Raw genomic sequence first — 16,135 nt, 5'->3', positions numbered from 1 at the left:
GGCAAAGTGCATAATCCTTGATGGGGTCAAGGATCATGTAGTTCAACATATTGCCGAGAAGAATACGACAAAGGAGATGTGGGATACCTTGACGACATTGTATCAAGGCACTTCCGTGCAGAGGAAGATGCTACTGGAGAATCAGCTACGGTCGTATCAGATGCAGAAGGGGGAGTAGATAGATCTATTCTCAGTAGGCCGCAGGAGATTCGGGACCAACTTACTTCCATAGGGGCCACGCTAAATCAGGAGTTAATGGTAAGGACACCCTGAACGCAGTCTCTGAGGAGTGGGAGACATTCGTCCAAAGCATTTTGGGCAGAGTTGTGGGCAACTCTTCGCCAAGAAGAGATCAAACGGCTGACCAAGGCGGAAAGTAGCAGCAAAGGAGGTCGAATCAAGAAAGAGGGGGAAGAGGATGTGGCGTTGGCATCTGCGGGACAACAAGGGAAGATGAAGAAGAAGGACATCTCCAAGATAAAGTGCTTTCATTGTGGGGAGCTGGGTCATTATGCAACCCAGTGTCCCAGGAAGAAGAATAAGGGAGAGGCTTCTGACTCCAAGGGAGCGCCAGCTAAGGCGGAGAAGGAAGTGGACACTGATGACGACTGTGCCATGAGTGCTCATGTACCTTTAGAGAAGAGATGTGGTGACATTGAGCTGTAGTCAGGAGGACTACAGGAGATGAGGGGCAAGATCCTTGAGGTACCCAAATTCTTGGATCATATCTGGCTACGGGAGCCTTGAGAGACAGTAGCAGGATGACGGATGTCGGTAGAAGCAAGATGCGGACGGAGCGATAGAACAGTGCTAGAGTGCAGGGATCTGTAGCAACGTAGTGAGTGTTGCAATAGTGTGAGAGGCACAAAGGAGGTTGCAGCAGTGTAGGAAGGCACATAGGTGTTTGCAATAGTGCGAGAGGCACAGAGTTGTTGCAGCAGCGCAGAGGCAGCAGAGGGAGCACAAGATAGAAACAGAGAGAGCTTCAACATCAGGAGGGCTTCTAGCCTGACAAGGATGTTAGTAGTTGGGTAGATCAGTTACCAACGTCTCAGTAACTGAGTTGCAGTGCAACAATAGCAGTAGTAGTGCTATGGGTAGTGCGATTCAGCATGATGAGAGAGGGCTGCAGTGTTGGGAGAAAGGACCAGCAACAGCATGAATGCAGAGGGAGCTGCAGTACAAATGTAGCAGTGGTAGTGGTAGAGCCATGGGCAACAGTACAGGAGGCAACAGTGCAGAGGATGTTGGGCAGCAGGCCAAACATCAACACAAGTACCGGTGCCGGATGATCAGGGTGATGTTCAGTAGTGGAGCATTACTAGAGCACATTCTTTGCTAAGAGGGTGTGTTGATTTGAGGTAGCATCGGATGTGCTCTAGCCATGAAAATTGGTGGAGAGGCTAAAGCACATGAGATCTCCAAGACCCAGAAATGGTTTAGGGAAATTCCACCCGGTTAGAGAGATATTAAAATAATTAATATTTTTAATGGGTTCCTAAATCTAAACTTAGGAAAATAAAAATATTAATGGGTATTAATATAAAACTGAGTGAGAAGGTTCTAAATGACATGGATCAAACCAAATCTAATCTTAGTCGTTGATTAGAGATTTAATCTCGGCCGTTGAAGACTCAACAGAAAAAGTATAAGAGGAGGCTTGAGGGTCAGTTGGAGATACACCAAGTTGATTAGTCAGTTCGATTTTCTGGAGCGAGGTTTGCTGAGAGAAATCGAACTAGTGATTAGAGTTGCAGCGAGGGGTAGAGAGTGCAAGGAAAAGAGGCAGAGATAGTGCCGAAGGACCAACGCAGAGGCAGAGAAGGCTACACAAAGCCAGTAGAAGCCACACATAGGGCTAGAGAGATTGCGCAGAGGCTACCAAGGCCTGCGTGTGTGGCGCAGAGGGCCAGAGAGCTTGCGCAAAGCATTAGAGGGCTGACATAGAGGGTTCTAGGCTGACGGAGAGGCTTAGAGAGGCGTTGGAGAGTTTTTTTTCGTGGAGCTGACTTGCCAAATATCTGCTTCCGAAGAGAGGTATTACTACCAGATTGATTTCTCTATCGGGTGAGCCAGTTTGGCACCCAGTTGTACTCAGAAAGTTGCTTAGTAATAAAACCCTCAAAATTGCTGCACTGGTTTTCCCAAGTTGGGATTTTCCGGGGACGGTTGTCCAAAAATAACGGTGTCCCTTGTGTGTTTGTCTATTTCTTTCAGTCGCTGATCTGTAGATGGTTGGGACTGTACTTGTGTTTACTTTCAGTATTTATATGGTTAAATAACTTGTTAAGTAATTAAACAAGTAGGTGAAATAAACCAGATAGTACAGGAAGAATTTCTGACGGGTTAGACTTAGAAATTTCAACAGAATGTACATTCCTGACAGTGAGGATCTTCGAAACACCATCCTTAAGGAAGCCCATAGAGCGTTGTATTGTGCACATTCTGGTGTAAAGAAAATGTATGCTGATACAAAAAAAGTCTTCGTTTGGGCAGGCATGAAACGCGATATTGTTCAATTCATTGCAAAATTTCTTGAATGTCAGCAAGTGAAAGTTGATCATTGTCACCCAGGAGGTCTCCTACAACTTCACGACATTCCTATGACCAAATGGGAAATAATTTCTGTGGATTTTATCGTTGGGCTACGTCTTACTCCACAAAAGCATAATGCCATTCTAGTTGTGGTGGATAAATTAAAGAAAAGCGCCCATTTTATCCCCGTAAGAGATACTTACGAAGTTGCTGACATAGCTCGGGTATTTATAAATGAAATTATTAGATTTCATGGAGTACCTAAGAAGATCATATTAGATAGAGACTCACGATTCACTTCAAGATTCTGGACTTGTATGCAATTAGCCTTAGGAACTCAACTAAATTTAAGTACAACTTATCATCCTGAGACTGATGGACAAACAGAAAGGGTAAACCAAGTACTAGAAGATATGTTGAGGATGTATGTTATGGATCAACAATCACATTGGGAAAAGTACTTGCCCTTAGTTGAATTTGCATACAATAACAGTTACCACAGTTCAATCGGGATGCCTCCATTTGAAGCATTGTACGACAGACCTTGCAGAACACCGTTAAGTTGGGACAGGTTAGAAGATCGAGGAGAGTGGGGCCAAAATTAATTCAAGAGATGGAGGAATAGGTAAAACAAATTAGACAACGGTTAAAGGAGGCACAAGATAGACAAAAGAGTTATGCTGATGCTCACAGGACAAATAGGAATTATGAAGTAGGGGATCAGGTTTTCATCCGCATTAGACCAAACAAAAGCACTATCCGATTTGGAAAAGGGACAAAGTTGTCACCCCGATTTATTGGACCATTCAAAGTCCTGGAAAAAGTTGGACTTGTCGCCTATCGTCTTGCACTGCCACCCCACTTGCATAAAGTTCATAATGTATTTCATGTATTTGTATTAAGATATTACATAGTTGACAAATCTCATAACCTTCAATGGAAAGAACTGTAGGTATCGGACGAGGGAACTATTTCGGTCGAACCATTACGTACACTGGACGTAGGGTTCGGCAGCGCAGGAACTGCCTGGTAGACTAAGTTAAGGTCTAGTGGGACAAGTTTAGCCCTGGATCAACTACCTGAGAAGATATAAAGATCATATGTCAAAGTTAACCCACCTTGTGTTAATTTTGAAGAACTTAAAGCCATATTTTGTATATATTTACTTTACTTTAAATCATATACTTAAAACTATTTTCAGATGATATATGTTACTGGAACATGTAAAAATAAAATTTTATGTTACTGGAATATGATATATGTTATTGCTTAATTCTACTGGTACATGGATACCAACATGAAATATGTTATTTGATTAACATTGCTGGAATATAAATACCAATATGAAGTTTAGTATTGGAGTAACCTTGCTATGAAATCTAAATCATGAATTATGTTATGGGTGAAGATATCTATAATTGTGTTTTATTTCTGCATATCAACATGATTGATGAGACAGAAATAAAAGAATGATTACATTTTAATATGAAAGTTAACTTACTGATATATGGGTTGGATATTGCCAAGTACATTATACCATAGTAACATATATGAATTATACAGAAACTGTTATTTAAATACGAATTGTTTTGAATATATTGATGCATATGTTATAATGTATGGACAAGTGTTTATATTGCAGATAACATCATTACCAAATGACCACGTGATGACAAAAACTCCAAGAATAATTGAGGCTCAATAAGATTCCATGATAGGGTGTTGACTCTGGTTCTACTAGGAGGGTGGAGGTATTGCCCACCGTTTATCCTCCAAAACTTGGAGTCATGGGAGGACTGTGCGAATCACGCTCCCCTAGACGTGTGGTGATGATTGCCAGATGCTTACTGGGTAATCAGATCTGACACTCTTAAGAGTCTATGAATGGTTAGATTAGTATAGCTGACGCCATGGCATATTCCAGTAGAATATGGATAGAATGGGAGTGGAAGAGATTAGGAATGATAAGATGATTCTAGAATAGCTTGGGAACCCTGCAGGGACAGGGCATGAATAATATATTTATAAAATTATAAATGTTTAGAACACAAATTTTAAGTGCCCTTATTTTAAATGGTTTAATGACATAATCAATCTTGAAACACAATCCTTACATACTCACCTTAATCACTAAAGCAATTATTGATATATCATATAAACCCTAATTTCGGGACGAAGTTTTCTGAAGGAAGGAAGAATGTAATGACCCATTTTCTAGTTATAGGCAAAAATGTATTATCATGTATACAATGTATGCATATGATAGCTACATATGCATACATTGCATACCTTGCACTAATATACTTATTAAATAATTACGAAAAATGTTTAAATAAATAATAAAAGGTTTGAGTACCTAAAATAATTAAGAAAGAAGATAATACCTAAAAATTGACACTTAGAATATGCATAATAAATATAATGGTTCATAAGTATAAGATTAATGAATAAAATTAATATTCTCCACAATAATAATATTAAAGTTATAAATTAATAATTATAAAATATATATATATATATATATATATATATATATATATTTTATTTTATTCAAATATTAGAATCAAAGTTTATAAAGTTAATTCGGATAAAAGACATTACAAACATATTAAAGTAAATGTACCTATAGTTAATCTAAAAGTAAAAAAATCAAACACAATAATATCTATGGTTATTAATGTTCGTACCCTTCCTGCAACACGTAACACTATGACTCCATAAATCTAAACCGTCAAGAGCGGTGGAAGAAGGCGGTGACCGCCTGGAAAAACTATTTATGTAAGTACGTGGAGAACTGGAGAGGGGAAGAAAGGGGAACAAAAGACTGAAATTCTGAACTGAAGATTGGAATTCGAATTTGGAGTGGAGTTCAGAACTGGAGATTTGAACAATTATTCTTGAAGCTTTTGGGCATAGGGGCCAAATTACTTCAAATTGGAAGTATTTTGGAGTTGGGTACACAGATTGTGTCCAGTTTGGCTGGGAGGTTTTAGTCATTTGGTAACCACAGTGAAATTGGAGCGAGGACAACCTGAGATCGACATCAAATTCAAAAGAAAACATGTATTTATAATGAATTTAATTAATAAGTTATGTTCCTAAATTTCATTGTCTGCAATGTTAGAAGTAAATTCCTAATTTTCCGAATTTAGAAACCTTACAGCTAGCTCATTGTGCCATTTCTCCGTGACTTGAACCAACCATGTGGTCCCTTGCCCATCTGCCATTATCGTATGTTTGAAGGTGGACCTCCTGAACCTAAAGTTATGCCTTGTCATTTGGAAACTAAGTAGTGTAGTTTGCTTATCACGAACACTTCTGGGCATGGATTAATGGGGGGGTTCGACGGAAAGAATGGGCTAGGTTTGTGTGTTGAAAATAGCAACAAGAAATCCTAAAAATAGAAATGCTAAAAATAACATTGCTATAAATAGCATTTCAGGATATATTCCAATTTTGATTTGTCCTTGAATCAAAATTGAGAATTAAAATTCGAATTTAGTTTCACTAGCTGTTTGAAAAATAATTAATTAATTCATCTTGAGTTAATTGGTTGGTGAAAATCAAACATGAAGTCTTTGTGAAGACATGCAACAGTTATCCCTTTGATTGAGGAAGTTATCCCTTAATTAAGGAGATAAGGATGAGTTGTAATTAGTTAGCTCAGTTAACTGAGTTAAGTCCAGTTAAATTAGTTCCAAACAGTTTGTGGAACTAATTGTGAGTTCAGTCAGTTAATGCATGCATGCATGCAACTAGTGTTCTCCAGATAACTGAATATTCTCTCATAAATAACCAATGCATGTCAGTTCAGATAGAGACCCAGTTGAGATTAAAGACAGGGACATTGTACTATCAGTTGGAGGAATTTTCCTATAAAGGAAACTCATCCATGCAGAAGGAATTCACTCCTTCAGGATTGCACAGTTATTTCAGAGGTCAGTGTTGTGTGTGAGGTGAGAATCACACAGGTGGCAGTTGGAGGACCCAGGAGAAACTGTGCAAGGAAATAGGAGGCTTGGAGGACTGAAGGAAGGCATATGTGTTGTCTATTTTGTCTATGAGCAGCAGTGAGGGATTGTACTGAGAGCTGGATAGCTTGAGAGCTAAAGCTTTGTGTAATCCTGAGATATTTCCACTTGTATGATAATACAGATAGCGGGGTTTTTAGCTGAGGCTTTCCCCAGAGTATTCTTCTGTGTTTCATGTGTGATTGAATCTTCTTCTCTGTTATATGTGTTCTGTTTGATCTTGCTCAAAATCGATTAAGCTTCCACAAAGTTTGATAGTAGAAGTAGATAAAGTATTTTGCTTTAGTTACATTGCATTATCAGTTTAATGATTAATCTATAGTTTCTCTACAAGATGTGTAGAGTGCAGAATTTCTACACTGTGCTCTTGTCCCCTAGACCCCTTTTTGGTATTAACCTAGGATTCTAGTCCCGTGGGATCTCTTTTATTGACCATTTGGATCTAGGGATGGTATTTCATGGGAAACCCTGATTTTGGTTGCGTGGTCCCTCTCCCTTATCCGCTTATATTACCCTCTTTCCATCCATTATTACCCCATTTATCATTTCTCCCACCTGGGTCCACATTCCTCCACTAGGTCCACATAGGGTTAGCATGTTCCTTCCCCTTGCCGAACCTAAAGGTATGCATTGTCATTTGGAAACTAAGTAGTGTAGTTTGCTTATCATGGACACTTCTGGGCATGGATTAATGGGGAGGTTCGACGAAAAGAATGAGCTAGGTCTATGCTCTTTTCCCCTAGACCCCTTTTTGGTATTAATCTTGGATTCTAGTCCCGTGGGATCTCTTTTACTGACCATTTGGCTCTAGGGATAGTATTTCATGGGAAACCTTGATTTTGGTTGCGTGGTCCCTCTCCCTTATCCACTTATATTATCCTCTTTCCATTTATTATTACCCCATTCATTTCTCCCACCTGGGTCCACATTCCTCCACTGAGTCCACATAGGGTTAGCATGTCCCTTCCCCTTGCCCACACCGTGGGTCATGGCCTAGAATGAAGCCAGGAGGTTGATGCAGCTAAAAAGAAAGATAAAAGCATATGTGGCCACATTCAACAGGAAGATGTACCACAAAATGCAAAAGATGGTCGGGACAAACACATATAACACGTGGGCAAAAGCTAATACATGAGCTCTACCCCATCATCATGGCGATAACCCTGGTTCTTACATGTTTTATGAGCCTCCTTCATCATATAGTTGTGAAAAATCGGTGATCCGATTCCTACTGCAGCAACTGATTAAGTTTCTTCTATTTGTTAAATTAACTGAACAAATTATTTGCAGTTTCCTGCGGCAAATATTGAAACCAATACACTGCAGCCTTCACAACATAAAATACTGTAGAAACAAAATATTGCACAAGAGAGAAATAAACACACACAAATACACCGTTGTTTTTGGACCAATGTCCCCGGAAAAACCCAACTTGGGAAAACCGGTGCAACAACTGAGGGTTTTATTATTATGCAGTAGTAATTTAAGTACAAATCATTAGATGCCCAAATTGGCAATCAGATATAGAGAATAAACTGGCAAAGAGGTGGTGAGAAATATTCTGACATTGTCACTAGGGATCCGATACTGATCAGGCTCTGGATGGCTAGCCCCACGCTGCCTCTGGTCATCAATGAAGATGACGAAATACTCGCCACCGCTAAGAGCTCTGGTGGACATAGGGACGCAAATATCTAAGTGTATCAATCCCAATACGCCTTTGGCTCTGCTGTCACTTCTGGGAAACACTGCTTTTACGTACTTTCCAAGTACACATCCTCAACATAGATTGTCGTGCTCGGTGCTGAGAGCTGGAACTCCTGTTACAGTCTCTCTGAGCATCCTAAGTGCTCTATGGTGCAAGTGTCCCATCCTCTTGTGCCATAGTTCATTCAACTCCTTCTAACTGTTGTTATCATTGCCTATCAGTGCCATTGGAGAATCCATTTGCAATCTATATAGCTTGTTGCTTCGAGCTCCAATCTATCTTACCTTCTTCCAGATAGGATGCTTGACATATACTTTCTTTCCCACAAAGTATACATTGTATCCCTTGTCCTGCAACTGGGACACTGAAATTAGGTTCATACCCAATCCTAGCACATGCAGTACATTCGTGGCGCTAGACTGATTCTTGCTTCCGTCTGAAAATCTAAGGTGCCTCTCCCTACTGGAGTACACTTAGTTCTGTTGCCCATAGTGATTTGGAAGTCCATTTGCTTCTCTTCATAGCTCGAGAAATATTCCCTTACTCCAATCATGTGAGCCGAAGCTCCGCTATCAATATACCAGACACCAGACGAAGCCGATCCTGACAGACACGCAAACTCATTTTCCAATATGGAAGATAATTATGAGGCTTCTTGATTATCCATAATTTTCTGTGTTATTTTCTTCCCAACATTGAATTCGTTGCTCTACGTGGAAATTGTTGCGCTCCTCCCTCAGCCTCTGACAAATCTCGATCTAGAAACTTTTATCCTCTGTTGACTCACTCAGAGAATTATTTTTCCACGAAAAATTTGTTCACCTAGCAAATGGATTGCGCAGCCTCTCTGGGGTTTCGAACTGCTGATTAGGCAGTGCTTTTCGAAATCCTTCTTCCATCTGCAATCGAGCTCTTCCTGCTTTACTAGTGCCTTAATACCATGCGAGAATTCGGTGATCCCGAATCCTACTGCAGTAATTGATAATATTTCTTCTATTTGTTAAATTACTTAAACAAATTATTTGTAGTTTTCTACGGCAAATATCAAAATACATACACTGTAGTTTTCACAAATAAAATTCTTCGGAAAGTAAATACAAGGAAAATACAAGCACATCTATAACCACAGTGACAATTATTTTTGGACAATTGTCCTTGGAAAAATCCAATGTGGGAAAACCAGTGTAGCAGATGAGGGTTTCTTTTATTAATCTTCAGCAATAATTTTTGTACAAGACAAAATAGAGGAAGAGTCACTGAGAGAAATTTACTAGTGAATTTCTCACACTCCACAACGTTTCTTTGACCCCGAAGAGGACCTCCTGCCCCTTTCGCTGGCCTTTCTGCATCACCCTCTGCGCAGTGACTGCATAGGCCCTGCGTCAACCCTTCTGTGTTGCTGATCTGCGTCTCTCCTCTGCGTTGCCCCCTCCAGATTTGTCCTGCACTCTCAGACTATGCTGATGCCCTCTCTCTCCCACCTGCAACTCACTCTCTGATTCAATTTTCTCTTGCCGAACTTCAGCCAATGAGAAAATCGATTTGCTTGAGCAACTGAGTATCTGCTCTGGTGTGTTTTCGATCTACCCATCAACTTCTTCTGATAATTTTCTGTTGGAGCACCAACGACCAAGATTAAAACATAATCGATGACTAAGATTAACTAGAAATCAATCCATGTCTTCTTCTAGAAGATTCACACCTGATTTAACTAATACCCTTTAATTAACTAGATTTCTTAAGTTTAGACTTAGGGAACCATTTAAAAAAGTTAATTATTTTAATTAAATCATCTCTAGGTGGAATTTTTCCAAATGATATCTGGGTTATGGAGAATACATGTATTCTAGCCTCTCCACAAAATTTCGTGGCTAGAACACACCCAATGCTATAAAAATCAACATAATAAATGTGACAATGAATCTTATGACTCGAGACAAAACCTAGAAGCCTTCAATGGAGGCTATGACCTAGAAAATAAATAAAAGAGCAAGAAACCCGTGCTTCAAAAATATTTTTTTTTTACAATAATTTTTTTTTCTTTCTTTTGACAAATACATTACATCATGACTCAAATACAATTATGAAGACCGACACTAGTTACATTCTTCAACACAAAAGAGGAGCAATGGACAACAATATCTATGTCAAAACTGATAGTGGAAATTGTTGATTATTTTGGTATATGTGGATGACGTTATCTTTGGAAGTGATGCTAATCTAGTGATTTGAAAGTTTGCAGCAGAAATGCAGGGGTTTGAGATGTCCATGCTCGGAGATCTGTCATTCTTCCTAGGATTGCAAGTGACTCAATCAGACAAAGGCATATTTATCTCTCAAACAAAGTATTTAAAGGAAATATTAAATAAATTTGGCATGGAAAATTGTGCACCAGTCAGCACTCCCGTGATCACAGATGCAAGTTGTGCAAAGAGAATGAATCTCTTGATGCAAATCAAACTATGTAAAGATCAATGATTGGCTCTCTGCTCTCTTTAACATCATCAAGACCAGATATCATGCAAGCTGTTGGTCTGGTTGGAAGATTCCAATATGCTCCAAAAGAGAGTCATGTGATAGGTGTGAAAAGAATCTTCAGATATTTGAAACTCACATTGGACTTTGGCCTATGTTATCCAAGAAGTAAAGACTTCACTCTAGCAGCATATACAGATGCCGACTTTGTAGGTAGTCTGGATGATAAGAAAAATACCAGTGGAGGAGAATTTTACTTAGGAAACTGTCTAGTTTCCTAACTGAGTAAGAAACAAACTTCTATCTTCGTATCTACAACTGAAGCAGAATACGTTGTAGATCAATCTTTATGGATCAAAATAAGATGTTCAAATCTCTCATATGTGAAAATTCCTTAAACCCAGGAATTCCTACTGCATCACTGATGATATTTCTCCTACTTGTTAGATTTACATGAACAAGTTATTTGCAGTTTCGTACGGCAAACATGGAAGTACATACACTGCAGTCTACACCATTTAAATAATATGCTGAAACAAGAAACTAAACAATAGAGAAAGATACACGCAAATGACAGTTGTTTTTGGACAAATGTCTTTGGAAAAACCCAATGCGGGAAAACCGTGTAGCAGATCTGAGGGTTTTTATTATTAAGTTGAACTATTTCTGAATACAACTACTGGATGCCCTCCCAACAATCTAGTTACAGAGAAAATCACTTAGAAGAAGAAATTGGTGAGATTACCTCACTCTACTCTGCAAGTCCCAGTTGATCCGACAACTGAACCATGAGTTCTCCGGCTACTTCTGCGCTGCCCCTACATGCGCCCTGCGTCAGCCTCTAAAGCCCTGCGTCAGCTCAACTGAGAATCAATCTGCCTTCAGAAGCCTTTTCCAGCCCTCTTGGCTCAAAAACGTCAGCCTCCTTAGAAAACTCGAACTTCTACGCTGGAGGCGTCTGCGCTGTTCTACATGGGGCTTGTGTGAGCCCTTCCTGGCTCTGCGTCACCCTCTCTGCCTTCTGCGCTGCCTCCTCTGTGTGTCTCTCTGCCTCTCCGCCGAGTATCCTTGGCTGCGGAGAAGATCCTCTAGCCAAAACTCCCTCTGCCCCTCACTCCGTAATCACTACAAATCACTGCGCTGCCTCTAGCTTTAGCAATTCGATCTGACTGATCAACTCTCTGTGTGTCTTCCAAATGACCCTCAAGCTTCCTTAAATAATCTCCTCGTTGACATTCAACGGCCCAAATTAGAAGCTAATCAATGGCTAAAATCATTTCAGCTTGATCCTCGTCTTCTTCTAGAAGTTACACCCACAGTTAGATTAATACCCATTAATTATTTTATTTTCCTAAGTTTAGACTTAGGATCCCATTAAAAATAATTAATTATTTTAATAAAACTGTTTCTGGGTGGAATTTCCCAAAACGCTTTCTGGGTGGAATTTCCCAAAATTCTTTCTGGGTTCTTTGGAATACATGTGGCCAAGCCTCCCTGCAAAATTTGAGACTTAGAGCACATCCAATGCTACCAGAAATCAACATCATCTCCCACATTTTTAACGTTGGGATGTATTATATTTTTAAAGCTATTCTATAACTAGGAATCTTTGAGTTTTTTTTTTTTTTTTTTTCCAGCTGGTTCACGGACCCTGGTCAGTTGATCCGCTACTCCAGGTTCGATAAATCTGGGTGGACCCCACCCGAAGGGGGTCCACCCCTCGGTCACCACAGACCTAACCCCAAGAGCTTTCGGGTTTCGACCCTGTGACCTCCCATTGGCGAGGCCCCGACTTGACCGATTGAGCTAACCCTTGGGGCTATAGGAATCTTTGAGTTACATTGTATTTCTAAGTTTTTCAGATTTAAATTATTTTCTACAGCCATAATAAATCCAGAGTTTCATGTGTTCAGATTTTAATCGAAAGAATTTCTTTTTGTAACAACAATGTTTGCATATCAAAGTTTGTGTTTCTGCTGAAATGGAATGAATCTGGATGGTATACTGTTGATGAATTGCTAGGGATCATTTGCATTTAAATAATTTTGCTCATGTCATTTGTCTTTGACATTTGGTACAGGGTTACAGAATTTATGATACCTAAAACTTTGCAGAGTCATACTTAACCGTGAAACTTGAGTTTCATTTCATCTCTGCATGATGCTTAAGATATTCTCTATATTTGTAGAAGTATACAGTTTGGCTTGGTTTACTTATATGACGTGTTCCTAGGTGTTGTTATTACATGGGTTTCCAAATTTTTGGTATGTTTGGAAGAGCCAATTCAAGGCACTACAAGATGCTGGATACCACATCATTGCCCCAGATTTAAGAGGCTATAATACATCTTCAAAGCCTAAAAGAGTTACAGGTTACAGCCGTTCCGAAGTTGTAGCAGACCTTGTCTGTTTAATTGAGTGCTTCAATGCAGGAAGACCTGCAAATATAGTAAGAAATTCGTTATCCTGTGTAGATGCCGAATCTTTTTCTCAACTTTTTCTTTTTGTGTTATTTTTGTTTGTTCTTATGAGATTGGCTTAATGATTTGGAAACAATGCAGGTAGGGCATGATTGGGGTGCGATTTTGGCATTGTCTCTAGCTGAAGATGTTCCCAGTATGGTTAGAAGATTGGTCGTGGTAAATGGAACTCACCTGGATCTCATGAAAAAAATGTTGCGTACAAGCATTCAACAACTCTACCGCAGTTGGTATATGTGTAAGTCATACATTTCTATGATAACTGGACTGCACCATTTCTTGGTCATTATGTTTGCTGAGTATGTACTGGCACGTGGCATTGAGCTACTTGCTGTTGGTATGACATAAATGCATTCTATTTCAAAGCTACTCAAGATTTCCTGGTATAGTGATCTGTAGAAGGTGATCGAGTGCATGGAGTATTCAAATCTTAACAATGTCTTCCTGTGAAACATTAAAGAATCAACTCTTGCAGATATTTAGATGTGCATCTGTTTTGTTTACTAGTATTGATCTTAACACAGATTTTTATGTCCATAGGAATAAATTATAAATGTCATCTTTTGTTAGTTCTTTATGCTCATAGAAATAAACAATACATGTCATAGTTTGTTGCTTCATATCTCTCCTTGGAAGTTTCTTGCATAGTTCAAATTTTTTATTCTACTTGTGAATATTTAGAGGGGTCCCTCAAGAAATTATTGATCCTGGATAGATAAAATTAAGGTGTTTTCCAAGGAAATTGGTGGTGCAATTAGAGGTTTCCAAAGAAACTGACCACAGCCTCCAGAGTGCACAGCAATATGATCCACCAACACTAAGAAAGAATGAACAGTCTCTTTTGTTCCCAGCGGAGCAGAAGAGAAATCTGAAAATTTTCATTTTCTTCAAAACAGAACTACAAAGGCATATATATATATATATATATGTATGTGCACTTACGTCTAAATTACAGAACTCATTATTCCTGGTCCATGAGCATAGAGTAACACTACTATTAGATTCTACATGCACACTAAGATTAATATTCATATTTTTCCCGAACTGCATCATCCTCACCTTCTCAGAAAAATAATCATTCAGATTTTATGATTTTAAGCTCATGCAAAACTGGAAATTGGGGAAGCAATCAGTGTGACATTCAGCTTCTAAGATCCAAGTGACTTCTTCTAGTCCTTCGTTGTTTCATTTCTTACGGTCCTACCCTAACCTCCCTACTTTGGGGCACTTACAAGTTACCTAATTAATGTACGAGGTCATCCTTTTTGAATAAGGACTGTTACCTCTCAGTTTCACCTTAAGAGTACCTCATTTTCTTTGCTAGATTTCTTCCAGTATCTGAACCAATCTTGTGCATGTTTTGAGGTTATGTCATAACCTAGGGTTCCATGGATCGTTATGTCATCATGAAGATTTATAGTCTGTATCATGATCAGCCAAAAGTGTGACCATGTATCTTATCATTATGTACTGTTACTAGATTATGCTTGGTGACCTATACAATGTGTTTTTTTCATCTAGGTGGTTTCTCTAGATCCTTGTGGTTTATCATGGCCTACCTTCTTAGTCCTTGTTGTCGCCTGAAGTGTACACCAAGGGCAATAATGCTCAGGGCAGGGGCTGTCACTCTGATCCCTGCCCACTCCATTCTAGCTATCTCCTAGGCAAGCTAAGGGGGGTAGTCCCTAAAGGTGAGCAGTGAAGGATGAGGGGAAACTTGTTGGGAACCAACAAGTTCTAGGAGATACACTTAGTTATCTTATGAACTTGATTATAATTAATTTGCAAGTGTGATTAATGATCAATGTAGTTATTAAAGACCATTTGGAGCTTTGGAGGCGATTTTTAAAAAAACTTCTCCTGCGCTTCTCTGGTTCTGCTCTCCAGGCCCTGCCTGGCAGGGCTGCCGCCAGCCCCGTTGCCCCTCTCTCTCCCGCGCGCTTTGCTTTCACCCTCGGGCCTCCTGCCCGGTCCCGCGCTGGGGCCCATACCTCTGCTCTTGTCCCTTTGGCCTCCTGCGCTGGCTTCTCAGTCTTGAATGGCTGGGAACGACCCCCCCTCCAGATCCAGAGAACTATGAGGAACTGTTCGCCTCGTTGATCCCTGACAATGCTACATCAAGAACTCGTCCTTCAGTCTCTAAGTTTGTCAAGAAACTGGATGAAATCCCCGAGGTTTCTCTCCCTCCATCCCTGCCAAGGAAGTCAGCAATCACCCTCGCTGAAAGAGGTCTCGTAGGACAGTTCACTGGTCTTTGGCCTTCTCCAAGATCAGTTCACAAATGGGTGGAATGCAACTGGAACGCAATGACACAAGGGAAAATAGCCATCAGATTTTGTGGAAGGGGCTATTACACATTTCTTTTTGAAACAAAATAGGACATGAATCTCATATTCAGAAACAACCATTATTTTATGGATTCAAGAGGCCTCTATCTAAATAGATGGACACCAGACTTCGATCCGGAAATGGACATCCCAAATGCAGTTCCGGTTTGGGTCCGCCTCCCACATCTGCCACTCCATTGCTGGGGAGATGAATCAGTAAAGGCAATAGGGAACGCAGTTGGCAAATACATCGACAGATCTGAGCCAAGGGAGAACATGCATGCGTGCGCCAGGATTTGCGTAGAAGTAGATCTTGGGAAAGGCCTGCCAGAAGCTATCAAGATCAAGGTCGATCAATGGACGCACAACCAACAGCTGGACTATGAGCAACTACCCTTCAAATGCAAGGTATGTCACGAATATGGACATTTCGCAAATAGATGTAGCAAGTCAAAATTAAACGAACCCATTGAAAATGAAGAATCTCCGGATGGCCCCTGGGAACAAGTAAAAAAGAAAAAACCTTCCTCCTCTCAAGGGCCTAGCTCTAAGCCCTCCCCGGAAATCCACCCTCCTCCCC

General features: G+C 40.0%; 1 protein-coding gene across 3 annotated transcripts in view; it reads left to right on the top strand.

The window, feature by feature from the left end:
- LOC149163415 (uncharacterized) overlaps nucleotides 1–16,135 on the top strand; it is a 344,148-nt gene that overhangs the window by 41,475 nt on the left and 286,538 nt on the right. For all 3 annotated transcript variants that reach the window (XM_089430741.1, XM_089430740.1, XM_089430739.1), the window contains 2 exons: nucleotides 12,982–13,197; nucleotides 13,310–13,466. In XM_089430741.1, the coding sequence (XP_089286867.1) occupies nucleotides 12,982–13,197; nucleotides 13,310–13,466 (373 nt within the window). The remainder of the gene's footprint in view (nucleotides 1–12,981; nucleotides 13,198–13,309; nucleotides 13,467–16,135) is intronic.

The sequence above is a fragment of the Pinus tabuliformis genome, chromosome 5_1 (genome assembly GCF_031772625.1).
Source record: "Pinus tabuliformis cultivar Carrire ecotype Pingquan chromosome 5_1, CPIR1, whole genome shotgun sequence".
Classification (NCBI taxonomy): Eukaryota; Viridiplantae; Streptophyta; class Pinopsida; order Pinales; family Pinaceae; genus Pinus; species Pinus tabuliformis.
The sequence above is the reverse complement of the archived record's forward strand: the minus strand, read 5'-3'. Positions and strand labels throughout refer to the sequence as shown.